This window comes from Aptenodytes forsteri, unplaced genomic scaffold, assembly GCF_000699145.1.
Source record: "Aptenodytes forsteri isolate BGI_AS27 unplaced genomic scaffold, ASM69914v1 Scaffold11, whole genome shotgun sequence".
Taxonomy (NCBI): domain Eukaryota; kingdom Metazoa; phylum Chordata; class Aves; order Sphenisciformes; family Spheniscidae; genus Aptenodytes; species Aptenodytes forsteri.
Window position 1 is genome coordinate 3656914 of NW_008794155.1, and position 15815 is coordinate 3672728.

Sequence of the window (15815 nt, forward strand, 5' to 3'; positions counted from 1 at the left end):
CGTGGCGGGCCGCGAGCGTCTCGCAGAGGGGGCCGCCATTTGGCGAGGGTGAGATCCTGTCAGGGCCTGTCGCCCCGGTCCCTCGTGTTTCAGTCAGAAAAGCTCTCCTATCGTCTGGGCCCGCCGCTGGGGCACTGCTCTGCCGTGAGGTGTCCGCCTCGCGAGGGGCGTAGGAAGGGAGCGTGGTGCTCCCTTGGTTGGCAAAATCCTTCCCAAGCAGCTTTCGATGGGACATTTATTTTAGGTGCGTTTGGCACCTTTTAACAAAGTTTTGTGACAGCCGGGTTGAAAATCCTTTTTGCGGCGTGGTCGTTACACCTTAATACATCTGACTCCCTACGTTTTGTCTCCCGAGGGACCCTTCAGTAGCAAACAAGGAAACCATTAACATCACCTTGAGGAACACAAAACAAACCCCGTTTTGCTGGTGCAGAGTCATTGTTAAGCCACAAATAAAATTCTGTGTGGCAAACCAGCTGTACGAAGTGCAGATCCAGTGCGTCTGTGCTGGGGCGTTCATTGAACGGATGTAGCAAGGGGGGCGGAAGGAGAAACATTGTTGGAAAAGACGTTTGCAAGGGACTGTGGGACGCCGTCGTTCTCTTGCACACTCCTTAACCTGTGTCATCCTTTTCTTTTTCTCTCCTGAATACAGAAGTATTCAACTGCAGCCTGATACGTAACTGTGAAACGTTTTCTTGAATCACTTTCAGGTTCCAGAACAGCGATGGGGAGGTCAAATACTTGCGTGATGCTGAAGAACTGATTCGGCCAGAGCGCAACACGCTGATTGTAAGCTTTGCAGATTTGGAGCAGTTCAATCAGCAGCTCTCTACCACTGTTCAGGAAGAATTTTACAGGTAAAGTGTAGAGATTACCTGAGAGCTGAGCAACACTGTGGTCTCAGGCCCATAACGTCTTATGTGTTATGTAAAAACCGAGAGGTTTATCTGCTTTCTGTATCCTGAAAACACTTAAGAATTTAAGAAATTTTTTTTTTTTACTGGATCAAAAGTTATTTCTTAACGGATTCCTCTCTGGAAACCATTAGTTAACTAGGCAATTACATTTATTGTGGTAAAGAAGTAGATGGTCAGTATGGGAATACAGAATAAACTCTAGAACTACTTACTCTGAAAATATTTTATTGAACCAGTCGCTTATTTTGAGGATCTACTTCTTAATATAACGATAAAAGTGTCATAAAATGAGACTTAAAAAAGTCCATTTTCAGACAATAAAGCAAATGGCATTATTATACAGTAATCCCATATTTAGCGTATTTAGATTAGCTTTTGTGTGTTCTTACATAATGTGGCAGTAAAAGAGAACCTGGAAATGTATGACACAAGCCTTTGATGTAGTCTAAAACAAAGAAGGCATTTTGATAGCTTCTATAAAATTTGAACTTATTGTCCGTATTTTAGGGTTTACCCTTACCTCTGCCGAGCAGTAAAGACTTTTGCCAGAGACCATGGAAATGTTCCTTCAAACAAGGACTTTTATGTTGCATTCCAAGATCTACCTACCAGACACAAGTAAGATGATTATTGTGCATTTTACAACTGGAAAAAAGTGTCAAAGCATACTGAAAATGTTTTGGTTATATAGTGTGAAATGTACAGTTGACCAGTACAATTGTGAGGAAGTTTCCTGATCTTGTGCAGGATGTTTTTTGAAACAGTTTTTCATTTGTGAATCATACTCAGATACTTACATTCATCATATTCCACAAACAAATGTAACTCCTCTAATTTAAAAAAATTATTTAGAGTATGTTGCTTTTGAAGTACCAGTGGAGTAACTTTTGCATTGGTTTGACCTTTAGTATTAATCTAAAAGTTTATGTAAAATCATAAAATGAGACTATATTCTGGTAACTGTTTCTTTTATCTGTTACAACTGTCCTTCAGTCACAGACTGAATGAAACTATGTTGCATCTTAGTACTTGGGTAGTACCCTGGGCCTAAAAACGTCAACTCGAGAATTTAATCCTTATGAATTTCTGTTTTAAACAGAATTCGAGAACTGACATCAGCAAAAATTGGCTCACTGATGCGTATCAGTGGACAGGTAGTACGTACCCACCCAGTCCATCCTGAGCTTGTAAGTGGAACTTTCATGTGCCTGGACTGCCAAACAGTGATTAAAGATGTGGAACAGCAATTTAAATACACGCAGCCAAACATCTGCAGAAACCCAGTCTGTGCCAACAGAAGGAGATTCTTGCTGGACACAAACAAATCTAGATTTGTTGATTTCCAAAAGGTACGGTGGTGAGGTTGGGGGATGACAACAAACAATGATGTTCCTCCGGTAGTTGAAAGGTGTTGTTTGTACTGCTACACATTGAAGACAGTTAATTTGGTTCTGTCAACATCAAGAAAAGGCACTGGAATTTCTGCAAATAGTTTCTTTCTGTCTATGGAAGGCTTATATTTAAGCATGGGAAATTATGAACAGCATCAAAGCAGTTTTGTTGCGTGACTTTTATTGTCTAAGTAAGCCACTGAAAACCCACATATTCGAGCCATTGTTAGTCTCATGTTGCAGGTATATCATGGGAAGTTGTTTTATGTGAGTATGAAAAGAGGTGTCTTTCAATATCTGCAGCGTTTTGCTCTTCCAGGTTGATTTACCCTGCCAAATCGTCAGCACTTCACACTCTGCAATAATATTTTGTGTCAGTCACGTTAACTGGACTCCAAGTTGCTTTTCCTAGCCCTCAGAATTGTCATTGTGGCCCCTGTGTGTCCTCCTAAGTTTCTCCAAGACTCCTTAGGTACTGATTAGTGAAGGGATTTTTGGTTGTTTGTCTTATTGTAAGAGGAATTTCATGATTGACATAGATGGCAGCAATCAAATGCTACTTACTATATTTATTAGCAGCTTAGCTTTTGAAGCAGTTTCAAATTTGGTGACATCTGCTAAGTGCTTAGTATTGTCTCCCTCCCCAGGTTCGCATTCAGGAGACACAGGCTGAGCTGCCACGTGGTAGCATTCCTCGCAGCGTGGAAGTCATCTTGCGTGCAGAAGCAGTGGAGTCTGCTCAGGCAGGTGACAAATGTGACTTCACAGGGTCACTGATTGTCGTGCCTGATGTGTCCCAGCTCTCAACACCAGGTTTGTTGCTACCACGCATGACCTCGATGACATGTCCCTCCTGCTTGTTCTGGGAACTGCTGTTCTGACTCCCACTCTAATGGCAGGGGTGCGTGCAGAAACAGGCTCCCGGGTGAGCGGGACAGAGGGCTATGAAACCGAAGGCATCCGAGGACTTCGTGCCCTTGGAGTCAGAGAGCTGTCATATAAGCTAGTCTTTCTAGCTTGTTATGTTGCACCAACAAATCCACGGGTGAGTCTGGAAAGAAAATAGATTTAAAAGTATTGATGATTTCTGCTCTGTATGGTTTTACCTCAAATTAGGGAGAGGGAATGGGTAAAGCTTTAAATATGTATGTGTACCACCTTTCTGTGCATTTGACTGTCTTTATATTCTGATTGGATTTACATAGCAAGGTTTTTTTCTTGTGTTTATTGTTCATAGCAGTTTTCACAGATGTGATTATTTGCCAATGTTATCAATTTATTCTGAAGAGCTAACTGGTCCATTTATTTCCATTCAGCTTTCATCCATTTCTGCAGCATTTCCTTTTCCTCCAGGAAATCCTATTGCTTCATTTTGTCACAGGGAAAACGGCGATCCTTCTTGTTCCCTCTGGTTTATCACATAACATCTTGGGATGTTACTACAACATAATAAGTAATACTGACTGTGGCTGGGTTTTAGCATGGTATGATATTTTAATCTATAATTCTGCTAGCAGCTTCACCGTCACATAGGATAAAAATAGCATCTGTTATTTTCTGGATGTAGAAGTTTCCTGCCTCATTCCAGAGTAATGAAAGATCTTGTAAATTCCAGCTAATGAAGAATGCTTACACAGGCAAATTTTAGCCAAAGGAAGCCATACTGGTTTACTCTCTTTTTAATCTCTGGACAAGCATCTCTCCTGGGTTTTTCTCACTAACTGAAGTTGCACTCCATTGATTTTGCCCCCTAGGAAATTGTCTATTGGTTTTTAAAGGTATAAGGTGATGAGCTTCCTTAGCCTAAGGTCAGCTTTTCTGAATGTGTTCCTCCCATTCAGCTTACAGAGCAAGTTTTTGTAACCTCCTCTCTGCAGTACTCACATTCAGTAGTGACCGTGTTATTACTTTTATTACTTTTAATTTTTTTTTTATATTTCATTTGTTTTAGTTCGGTGGAAAAGAGCTCCGAGATGAAGAACAGACTGCAGAAAGCATTAAAAACCAAATGTCTGTGAAAGAGTGGGAAAAGGTTTTTGAAATGAGCCAAGATAAGAACCTTTACCATAATCTGTGCACCAGCCTCTTCCCCACTATCCATGGTAAGAGTCCAGTTGTTGCCTCAGAGAGGGAAGATTTCACTTGTGAAAATATTAATTCTTTTTGCTGTCCGTGTAGTGCCATTTTGGGAAAGCTTGAAAGCCCTATGCCAACTGCCACAAACTCTCCCCTCCAGCACTGGTTATGCTAGAAAAGGAGAATCTATTTCCTGAGTACTTGCTGTGTTTAATCATTAAGGCCTGCAAGACTGGTCAAAATGGTTGGTTTTGCTACTGGGTGATCTGCCACTAAACCCTACAGCTGACAGTTGGATATAAGCTCTATTTTATATGGGCTTCCTTCAAAAGATTTAAGGGTTCCAAATATTTGTATGCTGTTGTGCATGCATGTGTGTGTGTATGTTTGCAGTTGTTTCTGGCTCAGAGCTAGTTTGAGGACTTATGTTGGTTATGTCTGAAAAGTTTGATCAGTTAATTTGGTCCATACTCTGAGCCACTGTAACATAAAGGAATTCAGCCGCTTTCTGACTCATTCTTCCCTGAAACTGTATCAAGCACAAAAAAGCAGTTTTAGTGGATGTTTAGCAAATAGGTAAATTCTGAGCAGATGTGCCCAAATGCTCTAAATTCTAGTGGGCTGAAGTTTTTTTTTTAAATAGGAAAAATGTGGTGTTTTCTTTGGATTTTTAGTCGCATGTCTTTTCTGGGACAGGTAATGATGAAGTGAAACGTGGGGTCCTGCTGATGCTTTTTGGAGGAGTTCCTAAGACCACTTCAGAAGGCACTTCATTGCGTGGGGACATCAACGTTTGTGTTGTTGGTGATCCAAGTACAGCCAAGAGTCAATTTCTAAAGTAAGCATCTCATTAAAACTCAGTATTTAAATATTGTCCAGTGTGACTAGAGCTATAAATGTGTACTGTGCCTTTTCTATGTTAACAGAGGAAAGGGAAGTAAAATATTTAAGAATATTTTCCAGGAATTGTTTGGATGTGGTTGAAGTATTTGAACAGGGCTGAAGCAAACTCAACAAGCCCCTGTGGTAATAACAAAGAATGAATTAAGACTTTTTTTTGTTCTTTAGGTAGTTATGAAAGTATGAATTTCCAAATATTTTCAAAAGACATTTAATATTAAAAAGACAAAATTTATTGCACATGTTAAAATATCATAGACAGATGAAATCATTCTTTAGGTAGTTATGAAAGTATGAATTTCCAAATATTTTCAAAAAAGACATTTAATTAAAAAGACAAAATTTATTGCACATGTTAAAATATCATAGACAGATGAAATAATGATTTTTTTTTTTTTTTTCCCTATTTTTAGCTTAGTCTAAATTGATAGGTCCCAACACTTTGGACAAATAGACAACTATTAGCCCTGAAAAATAATTATGTTTTATGCTACATCTTATATTACAATGTTTTTTTATTGGAAATTCTATTTAATATGGTTTTATTTTATCATGCCATTCATTTACCTGTGCATTGTTCTCCACGAAGCTGAGGTCCTTGCAGCATACACTGCAACTCAGAAATGTAGAGGCACCACAAAATCTGTCTTAGGCTGCCTGTGGTCAGTCTCGCTGCTTCCTGCTATGAAGCCATTTGTTCCCTTGTGCTGACATTTACCTGACCCGTAAGGAGCTGTGTTAGCTTGTGAAGTCAGCAGAAAACTTGTGGGAGGAGGTCTGGATTATTTTTTCTGCGGGTGTAACCACGGGTGAATAACAGACCTGTGATAGACTGCAGTTAGATAAGGATCAGTTTCCAAGGCCTGCTCAAACATCATTAGAGGTGGGAGGGCCTAGCTAAATATTACTTGCTTCCTGAAGGAAGGAAAAGTCCTGGCCTGAGAGGTTGAAAGCAGCACTGCATTACAGTTATTTTGTTTCTGCAGGTTTTAATCTGACTTTAAGTTTGTTCCTCACTGTTACTTCTCTCCATAGGCATGTGGATGAGTTCAGTCCTCGTGCTGTATATACCAGCGGAAAAGCCTCCAGTGCTGCTGGTCTAACAGCGGCTGTTGTAAAAGATGAAGAGTCTCATGAATTTGTCATTGAAGCTGGAGCACTGATGCTGGCTGATAATGTGAGTCCAGGAACTAGAGATGTTCCTGCATCCCTGGAATGGTTTTAATTAATGACAAAGAGCCCCAAATTGTCTTAATGACACTTTTTTTCCAAAAGTGATTTAATTTGGGTGACTTCTTATTTTTTATTCTTCCGCTGCAGGGGGTCTGTTGCATTGATGAATTTGACAAAATGGACGTGCGGGATCAAGTAGCCATTCATGAAGCAATGGAGCAGCAGACTATATCCATTACTAAAGCAGGAGTAAAGGTAGCTTGTGCTATTCCTCTGGTTGTGTAGTCTGTACGATCGCCTGACTGTTTGTTATATGTACTGATCTAGCGTCGTCTCTCAGATTTTTGTGTCAGCTCTGCAGCTGCCTCACTGTGGCCGGACAGAGATCACTTGCCTGCAAAGTTTCTGTGCCACATACCCCAAAAAGATCAGAAATGTGACTGAAAGAAGAAAAGAGATAGTAGTGGACAGGAAACAGAAAATGGGAAAACCCTAACCTTGAAGCAACCCCAAAAGAGGGTATAGTTTTGTGTGTGTTTGTAGAAGTAAAGTGTGTATTTGCTCTGTTAAAAACAGGGTGTTGTGAAAAGCAGTTTTAAGGGCTTGTTTCAGTATTGTTGGCAAGAGTGTGACCATGTTAAAATATTGATTCATCAAACTGTGTCTTGGGGCAGAGACCTGGTTAGAAAGGGCTGGTTAGAAGAGGTTGGGCTCTTTGGAGGAGTGATTGTTTTAACACCTCCATTGAAACTCCCATCTAAAAGGTGTTGTGCTGACCCATTTGAATTGCCAGGAGTTGGTTTAGTAAGTGGTCACAGATACCAATCTTCTTTTTTTAAAACGTTTTGGGTTTTTTTTTCATTGTCAGGCTACTCTGAATGCCAGGACCTCCATTTTGGCTGCAGCAAACCCAGTTGGCGGGCACTATGACAGATCCAAGTCACTGAAACAGAATATAAACCTGTCAGCTCCCATCATGTCTCGCTTTGATCTCTTCTTCATCCTTGTGGATGAATGTAATGAGGTAATTTTAAGGAATTGTAGAATAATTTATGTCAGAAAAGACCTCTGGAGGTCTCTAGTCTAATCTTACGCTCAAAGCAGATCATTGAGAACAGGTTGCCAAGACCTTGACCAGGTGAGTTTTGAGTATCTCCAAGGATGGAGATTCTGCAGCCTCTCTAGGCGTCTGCTGCAATGCTTGCCAACTCTCACGTGTTTAAAAAATAATAATAACCTTTATATCTAATCAGAATTTCTCATGGTTCAGTTTGTGTTGGTTGCCACTTGTCAATCTGTACTTCTAAGAACAACCTGGCTCCATCACATCTATACTCGCCAATGAGGCAGTTGCTTTCTTTTCAAGCTGAACAGACCCAGCTCTTTCAGCCTCTCCTCATACATCATGTGCTCCTGCCCTCTGACCATCTTGGTGGCCCTCTGCAATTTTAGGTGAAGCTGATCTCATGAGAGTGTCTTGCTTCTGCTTTTCTTCTCTCTCTGCGAAGTTAAAAGCTGTCAGTACAAATTTGAACATGCTCTGCTGAATACAAGGATACTGCCTTTTCATCTTGTAGTGATTTGACCTGCAAACTTAACACCATTAGTCATTTTTACAAATCGCTGGTCACTAAGGCTAAGACTGCTACCACCTGTCTATGTGGCATTCGCCTTGGGAACGCATGAGGTAGAGAGATTAATGTTGGTTCAGCGCTATTCTCTCCACGGTTTTGCTCAGAGTGATTATCTAATTGAGAAGGGACTGATGAAAGAGACAGAGTAGGCTGAAAAGGAAGAAAGCAGTTCCCACGCTGCAAAGTGCTGCTTTCTGCCTGTTCTATGGCTAACTTGTAACCCAGGAGAGTTCCAAGAGGTTATAAATCCTAAAATTGCCTTTTATCCCTTCTCTGCTATGTTTCCTTGTATTAAAAACCTCCAGGGCATTCTCCTGGATCTTCTGGCAGAGAGTCTGGCTTCTGGAAGGACTAGCTCTGCCACGAGGAGTGCAAGTGAGGGAGGGGAATGGGAAGGAAGAATATAGCTGTTGTTTTCATATTTGGCTGATGTTGTGAAAGTGATCTGACACAGCAATAATATCCCAGGTTACAGATTACGCCATTGCCAGACGCATAGTGGATCTGCATTCCAGAGTAGAAGAATCTGTTGATCGTGTCTATTCATTAGATGATATCAGAAGGTACCTGCTGTTTGCAAGACAGTTTAAACCAAAGGTAATTCTACTTTCCTGTGTAAGTTGTTCTGTATGAGGAGGTCCAAAGGAACAGTCACCCTGTAGCATGCTTTTTTCCGGCAAATGCAAAGACACTTAGTGTAGTGTTCTCTCAAGAAAGGAGTCATAAACTCAGTTATTATCTAGAAACATAGCATATTTGGAGCCATGTACTCTTTTTTTTTTTTTTTAACTCCAGAAACCCAGCCAGCCCAGCTGAGACTGTTATAATCAGTAGTCTTAACTGCTTTGGTGGCAGTTCTTAACCTCTGTCTAGAACAACTGAGGGGTCATTTCATAGCTTTCTCATACCTCAAGGGCATGGGTTATTCAACATGGCTGCTGCAGAGATTTTTGTATTTTATTGACTTACTGCTTAATCAAACAGTTTGTTTGTCTTTATTTTAAAAGGGATATTGCTTTGCTTTCTTTGTGGTAAAATACAGAACATGGGAAACTGCTCTAAGTACAAATTTTTGTGGTCTATCCAACTAGCAGCTTGGATGGGCTGTGTGTTAGATTTTTCAGTTCTTCTTCTAATGTAGTTCTTCTCAAATGGAAGAAGAGGACACCATCCCTTACAGAGTTTTGAAAACTCCCATTTCATTTCCATGTGGTGGGGAGTTATCTGTGTATGTGCAGATAGACTCAGGCTAAAAAGCATGTACACAAAGATGTAGTCAGTGTTAGTATATGGAGTGTATGCTTGTGTGTGTGTTTGCGTGCAGAATGAAGGGTAAATAAACATAGAACAATCCAGCAGAGACAGACATGAATTATGCCTGGAAGCAAGTCGGTGGAACAGAAAAATAGAAATGATCAAAAATCTGTTGTAAAATAATTAATGTGTCAATGTACTTATTTTAATATCATTGTTACTGTAATCATTATTACAATATAATTTTAACATCGTACGATTGTCATTATATTTATGTATAGTGTGTGTATAGCATAGAATATCTCAGAGAAAAGCAGTAGCTAGTACAGAAAAGTCTGGGAACTGCCAGTCTAATGCAAGAATAAAAAACTTTAATACTTTTAACATGGTAAACTGTCATGCTGTCTTATGTCACAAAGATATCTAAGGAGTCTGAGGACTTTATAGTGGAGCAATATAAACGACTACGGCAGCGTGATGGCTCTGGAGTGACAAAGTCATCCTGGAGAATCACAGTGCGACAGTTGGAAAGCATGATTCGGCTGTCTGAAGCTATGGCCCGTATGCACTGCTGTGATGAGGTATCAGGTTTTTGATGAAAGTTTGTATAAATGTTTATATAAATGTTGTGGGAGTTCTGGCTTTGCTATTTGACTATGGTATTGTACATATTTAAATCCTGTGGGTGAGAAGGAGAGCTTGGATCATGTGTTCACCTGTGATGTGGTCATACTCGGTCTGAATTTGTGTGCCAGAAATACTGTTTTTAAGGTATGTCTTGTGAAACCGAGATCAGCTGGTCCACACTGAGAACATGCATGTTTTTGCATTACAGTTGTATCAGCACTCTCAGCCTGTTACCTGTCAAATCACGACAAATAGGAAGAACAATCATCTATTAGTATCAGCCAGGGCTGTTGGTAGTGTCTCTCCTCATCTTGCATAGTTTGTAATCTCTCACAGCTCTCTTCCATCTGCAATCTAAAAAGCCAAAGTTCATCAAAGTATCTGAACCTCCCTAAGAGTACCTGTATTTGTGATCTAAGCTCCTCCTCACATCAACCAGTGTTGAAATGTTTATTGTGTTATGGCTATTAGCTGTAGTATGACTACTACCCATCTAGTCCCTGCTTTAAAACTCAGCAGGCCTTTTGAAATGTTGATTAGGGGTTATGTGACACATGCAGTAATAGAAACTTGCTCACTGGTTGTGTAAGAAGGACACCCATTGGGTTCTTTTTAATTAAATTTAGCTTATAAAGAAACATAGCTTTTAGCTTATGGCTCAGCTGGAGGTGATTTTTCCAGTTTTTGTTTTTCAATTCCGGAAGAGAGTCTCATTAATTACATCTTTTTTTTTTTTTTTTCCATATTGTTTCTGTTCAGACCCATTTCTTTCATGTTTCTTGCTCCACTGATCTTTCTTCAAAATGTTCTTGGCTTAAGTAAAAATTTATTGACTCCACATGATCACTAAAGCCTGAAAGATTCATCAGGCTGCTTATTCCCTCCATAACCTTGTGTGAACTCAGAGTACTTGTAGTGGGATATAATTTGACTTGCAGAGTCTTTACTGCTTAGGATTAATCAGGTGAGATGGGTAGAAAGACCCTTCGTCAGAGTCAGAGGTGAGTTTCTGGAGCTATTGGGAAAAAAAGCTTTTAACACTAGAAGAGCCACCATGCTTATTTAATACATGTTTTTTCAAATCTTCCCCAGGTTCACCCAAAACACGTGAAGGAAGCTTTCAGGCTTTTAAATAAGTCCATCATTCGAGTTGAGACTCCTGACATCAATTTAGACCAGGATGATGAACAGCAAATGGAGGATCAAGAGGACCAAGATGGAGTCAATGGTAAATTACTTGTAGAGAATTTTTTCAAAGGGAAAGTACTTCCAGCCTTTACAGCTTATCTTGTTTGAGTACATGCTTCTCTTCAGTTTCTCACCTATTTCTCACCTAATAAGGTCTAAGAATCTTGACTCCTGTTCTTAACTCCCTTACTTCTTCAGCCTCCTTGTGGGTCCACTCACCTGGTTGCTCAATGCAACACTTTTCAGTGGCTCAGAGTATTAAACAGTTAAAAGACGTTACAGATTTAAACCTGGGCATGTATCCAAACAGGTCAGGCAGAAGCTCCGGCTGGGGTCAATGGTCTTGTGAATGGGATCAATGGCCATTCTGAGGACACGAACAAGGATGCTGCACCCAAAGCTTCTCTTAGACTGGGCTTCTCTGAGTATCGACGAATTTCTAATCTCCTGGTGCTGCACCTCAGGAAAGCAGAGGAAGGTAAGACTTTGTTTATTAGAAGATGGCAGATCCTGAGTTCAGGGAGCAGCTGTTACTACATCTCATGCTGTTGCACTTGGGATTTTCACTCCTGCTGAGACACCAAACTTGTTAGGTCAGGTGTGAACCTGTACACATGCTATATACTACATCTGATGATACAAATATGACTTCTTGGACTTTCTAGCTCTGGTGTCTTAGTCATTTGTGAAAATTTGCTAAGTCGAGGAGCATGTCAACAGAGCAGATCCAGAAAGGGATTTGTAGCATATGCTAGTTTAACCTGGCTATAGAAGAGTCAGCAGCAATGAAAACTGTAGCAAGAGCTTTAATGTATGCCAGCAACCACAGCCTAAAGTATATACTTAACCAGTATGCGCCAAATGGCTGCATCATTTCTTGGGGAGATGAAATATTTCAGTTGCAGTGAGGCTACTCCTGTAATGAAATGCAGCAGTTGTCTCATAGCATACACCAATGCGATGAAGTTTTTGGAAGGGTGTGGAGACTACAGTGTCTGTTCAAAATGTTGAGTATATGTAGAAGGATGACTTCTTCAGCTTTGTGTGACAGTGATTTTCTTTTGCCCTTACTTAGAGGAATGTTGTACAAGTCCTTACAACTGCTTTTTCTTGAAGCTGAAGGCTGATGTGTTGCTAGGCTGCTCATTTAATTTGTAAGCCACTTGGATGTACAGAACTGAAAGCCTCAATTCTCAATCTAAATATCTCTAATTAAACTATGATACAACAGTCTCCTGTACAAAACATGATGATTTAAGAAACAGAAGAAAGTCTGATGTTTCTTAAACATCTTAAAAAGCATGTTTCTCTCTTCAGCGTTGTAAATGTTAACATAGAAATCCTTTTCTCTTACGGTTTGAATGGTATCTTATTACTGCTGTGTTTATGCAAATTATTTTCTTTGCAGAAGAGGATGATTCATCATTAAAGAAGAGTGAACTTATTAATTGGTATCTAAAGGAAATTGAATCTGAAATAGAATCTGAAGAAGAACTAATAAATAAAAAGAAGATCATAGAGAGAGTCATTCACCGACTTACGCATTACGTATGTATAGAAATGTGTGGATAGTGAAAAAGGGTTTTAACTTACATAGTGCAATGATTCATTTTTAAAAGAAAACATTCCTAATTTGAGAAATGTTTTGTGCTTCCGTGTTATTGACTGATGCAGTATAAATGCCTTCTTTATTTAATACCTGTTAAAAATAATTATAGAGAAAACACTGAAATAAATTAGAGATGTGTATAAGTAAAAGTTCAAAGCACCATATTATCTCCCTATAGAAGTGTAAGTGATATTTTTCTGTATTTCTATAGTGTTAGTAATACATTAGGATACAGAAATACAAACAACACTTTATTCAATGGATAGCTTTAAGGCATGGGGGCACTAGGGCAGTTTGGAGGAAAAAGTATGAAAATATAAAATACTTCTCACTCTTAAAGGTACAAAACCACTAGATTGAAGTGTTCCCAGAAAGCATACAACATATAAGAGATTTCTACTGAACGTAATTGTTAAAACTAAGAACCTGTTAAAGAGGGAGTTCACAATTAAGAGGCTTAAATAATTCCTCAGTAAAAGGTGCTACCAGTATAAAAAGGAGATGCCTTTCAAAAAGTTCTCGTTTGAATACAAGTTTTTGTCTGTTGCAGGACCACATTCTGATAGAACTGTCCCAGTCAGGACTGAGAGGATCCAGAGAAGAGGAGACTTTTGATGAAGATCCATACCTGGTTGTCAACCCAAACTATCTGCTGGAAGACTAAGGGCTGAGAACTGGATTGTAGAGCTGACTAGTTACATGTTGGAAAATGCATTCTTTTCTTGCAAGGGTTGCTGTATAGCTAACATCTTAAATTGCTATGAATGCTTTACTGTGGAATGCGCCAATGTGCGGTTAGTAATACATGATTGCTCATTTACGCTGAGCATACCTGGAAAGTTTTTAAACGACACACTTATCTATTAGTTTTGTTATTAATTCTGGGTTTCAATGCCATCATCCGGATGCAGAGGAGAATCGTTCAGTAGCTCTTTTCAGCATCAAGCTATGTAGATGCTTCTGTTTTAAATGAGAGGAATTTTGCATTGTTCTTCTATTGTATGTAGTAGACTTTTTATGCTATAGGTTTTTACTGTTTTTCTTACTAACGTAAATAAAAGATCATTAAATGTCTGGAGATGTCTGGGGGTGGATTTGTTGTCACTCATATGTGGGATTGCTATTTTCTATGCCTATGCTTTGAGGCTGAAAAAACAGCCATCTAAATGTTTAATGTCTTAAGAAAGATTAAATTTCCTGGGTGACAGATGCTGCTTTTTAAGAAGTTTTTTTAACTTCCAGTAATGGATAATGAGAAGCTTTGATTGCTTCTCTTTCTTTTTAGATGGACTAAAGATGCGTATGCTCCTGTTGCATATGTAAAATAGAAAATTGAAAATAGCCAAGCCCAAAGCAAGGCTTTAAGTCAGGAGGTCAGAAACCCCCATCTTGATGAATGTCTTGACTTGTAAGTGAATTGAAAGCTGCCATCATTTGTGAGGGGTTTTTAAGGCTATATTTGTAAACTTGTTTGTAGCTTTTTCTATAAGAAAATTTTACTTAAATTTCTGTTGTTCTCAATTATTTGCTGTATGCTATGGGATTATTAAATAATCTATTAAGAATTAAAAATACCTGAATATTTGTCTTGTTCACCTGATACCAGCACCTAAGAAACATTTGTAATAGCATGAAAGATACTAAAGCTATATATTTTAAGTACAAATAGTGTGAAATAACTGTTTCTGAAGCAGGTCCAGAAATGGACCTGGTTTGTAAGACAGTCGTCTTTTTGCTGTTAGTCTCTCCCAGCTCTGGGGAGATGATATGCCTTGGTCTGTCTAAGCATATCATTGAAGATAACAGCTATATTTAAGGAATGGAAGGAATCATAAATATTTGTCACCAACAACACTACCGCATCACTGGGCACTAACTCGCTAACTCTAACTGCAATAACCTCTCCACTAATTTCTTTCATAAACTGCATCTTGGCAAATGCCACATTTCATTAAAAATTGCCACCCACCTGCACCAACAGTTTCTTGTTATTCTATATTGTTAATTTACTTTCAAAATAAGGACAGGAAGATGCTTGTACTTCATTATGTGTTTCCCTCTCCCCTCCCCAGTCTTTGTTTGATAATAAATATTCTTCACATGGGAGAAAGTATTTTTTCTGCTTCTCTTTCCCCAGTTCTGTATGCTTCATAGGCTAGGAGGGGTGTTCTGAGTTAACACTGCTCTACTGAAAAATAAGCAGCAGGTGGTGCTGTAAAGCTCCTATTCAAACTTGTTAGTCAAATGAGGGGGGAAAAAAGAGCATACATAGTTTTTCAGAACAGTAAGCACAATGTTTCAGCAAGCTTTTCAAGGCTTCCTAAAAAAAATAGTCACCTGGGAATCAAACAGGGTCAAAGTACACAAATTACAATCGCTGTATAAGCTATAAGATTGGCTATTTGAGTAACAGCAAATGTTGAGAGACGTTCTCTACTGTAACTTAATATTGCTTGACAGAGCAATAAGTTGCCCAGATGATTCCTGGTGTGCTTTAGACAAAAAGCTGGTTATTAAAGGAAATAAACTCAGAGATGGAACTGATTTTCAATATAGTAATGTAGAATTTTGTGTTTAGTTGATTTAAACATGTTCTGTGTTTAGGCAGCAAATGTTCTCAGCTTTTCAGTTTTGCTGTATTTGGATGCAGAAATGTTGAGTTATCTCTTCCCTGCAGCAGTTCAGGTAGGTGATCCATATGTGTCCACCCTGCTGAGAAAGCATGTGTTTTCAAGGCTGAAGGAAGGAGTACTTTGGAAAGCAATAAAATGATATTCGAATTCCTTGATGTTATCAGGCATGAGGACACACATTGTTGCTGCTGCCTGAATTCACGTAATAGCCACTTATCCAAGTGGGTAAGATGCCACATCTCAGATTTCCTTTATGCACCCAAGCATTAGAGCACAAACGTGCTTCTTGGTGTCCTGCACACCCTGAGCCGTAGTGGCATCCAGCCCCAGCAATGCAGGTAACTCCACTCTTGTTATTTTCTGCATCCAGAGCTGTGCTGGGATTCCTCTTAAGCCAAAAAGGGCCAAGA

At 39.3% G+C, this 15815-nt stretch overlaps 1 protein-coding gene across 1 annotated transcript in view; it reads left to right on the plus strand.

Moving 5' to 3' along the window:
- Window positions 1–14457, plus strand: part of MCM6 (minichromosome maintenance complex component 6) — a 15277-nt gene extending 820 nt beyond the window's left edge. Inside the window, 19 exon segments of the mRNA XM_009280009.2 lie at window positions 714–860; window positions 1428–1538; window positions 2020–2269; window positions 2959–3124; window positions 3211–3356; window positions 4263–4413; window positions 5084–5225; window positions 6323–6464; window positions 6608–6715; window positions 7329–7484; window positions 8563–8691; window positions 9768–9929; window positions 11068–11203; window positions 11474–11641; window positions 12572–12711; window positions 13323–13413; window positions 13416–13519; window positions 13522–13629; window positions 13632–14457. Of these exon segments, the coding sequence (XP_009278284.2) occupies window positions 714–860; window positions 1428–1538; window positions 2020–2269; window positions 2959–3124; window positions 3211–3356; window positions 4263–4413; window positions 5084–5225; window positions 6323–6464; window positions 6608–6715; window positions 7329–7484; window positions 8563–8691; window positions 9768–9929; window positions 11068–11203; window positions 11474–11641; window positions 12572–12711; window positions 13323–13413; window positions 13416–13519; window positions 13522–13629; window positions 13632–13745 (2671 nt within the window). The 3' untranslated portion in view covers window positions 13746–14457.
- The last annotated feature ends 1358 nt before the right edge of the window (window positions 14458–15815 follow it).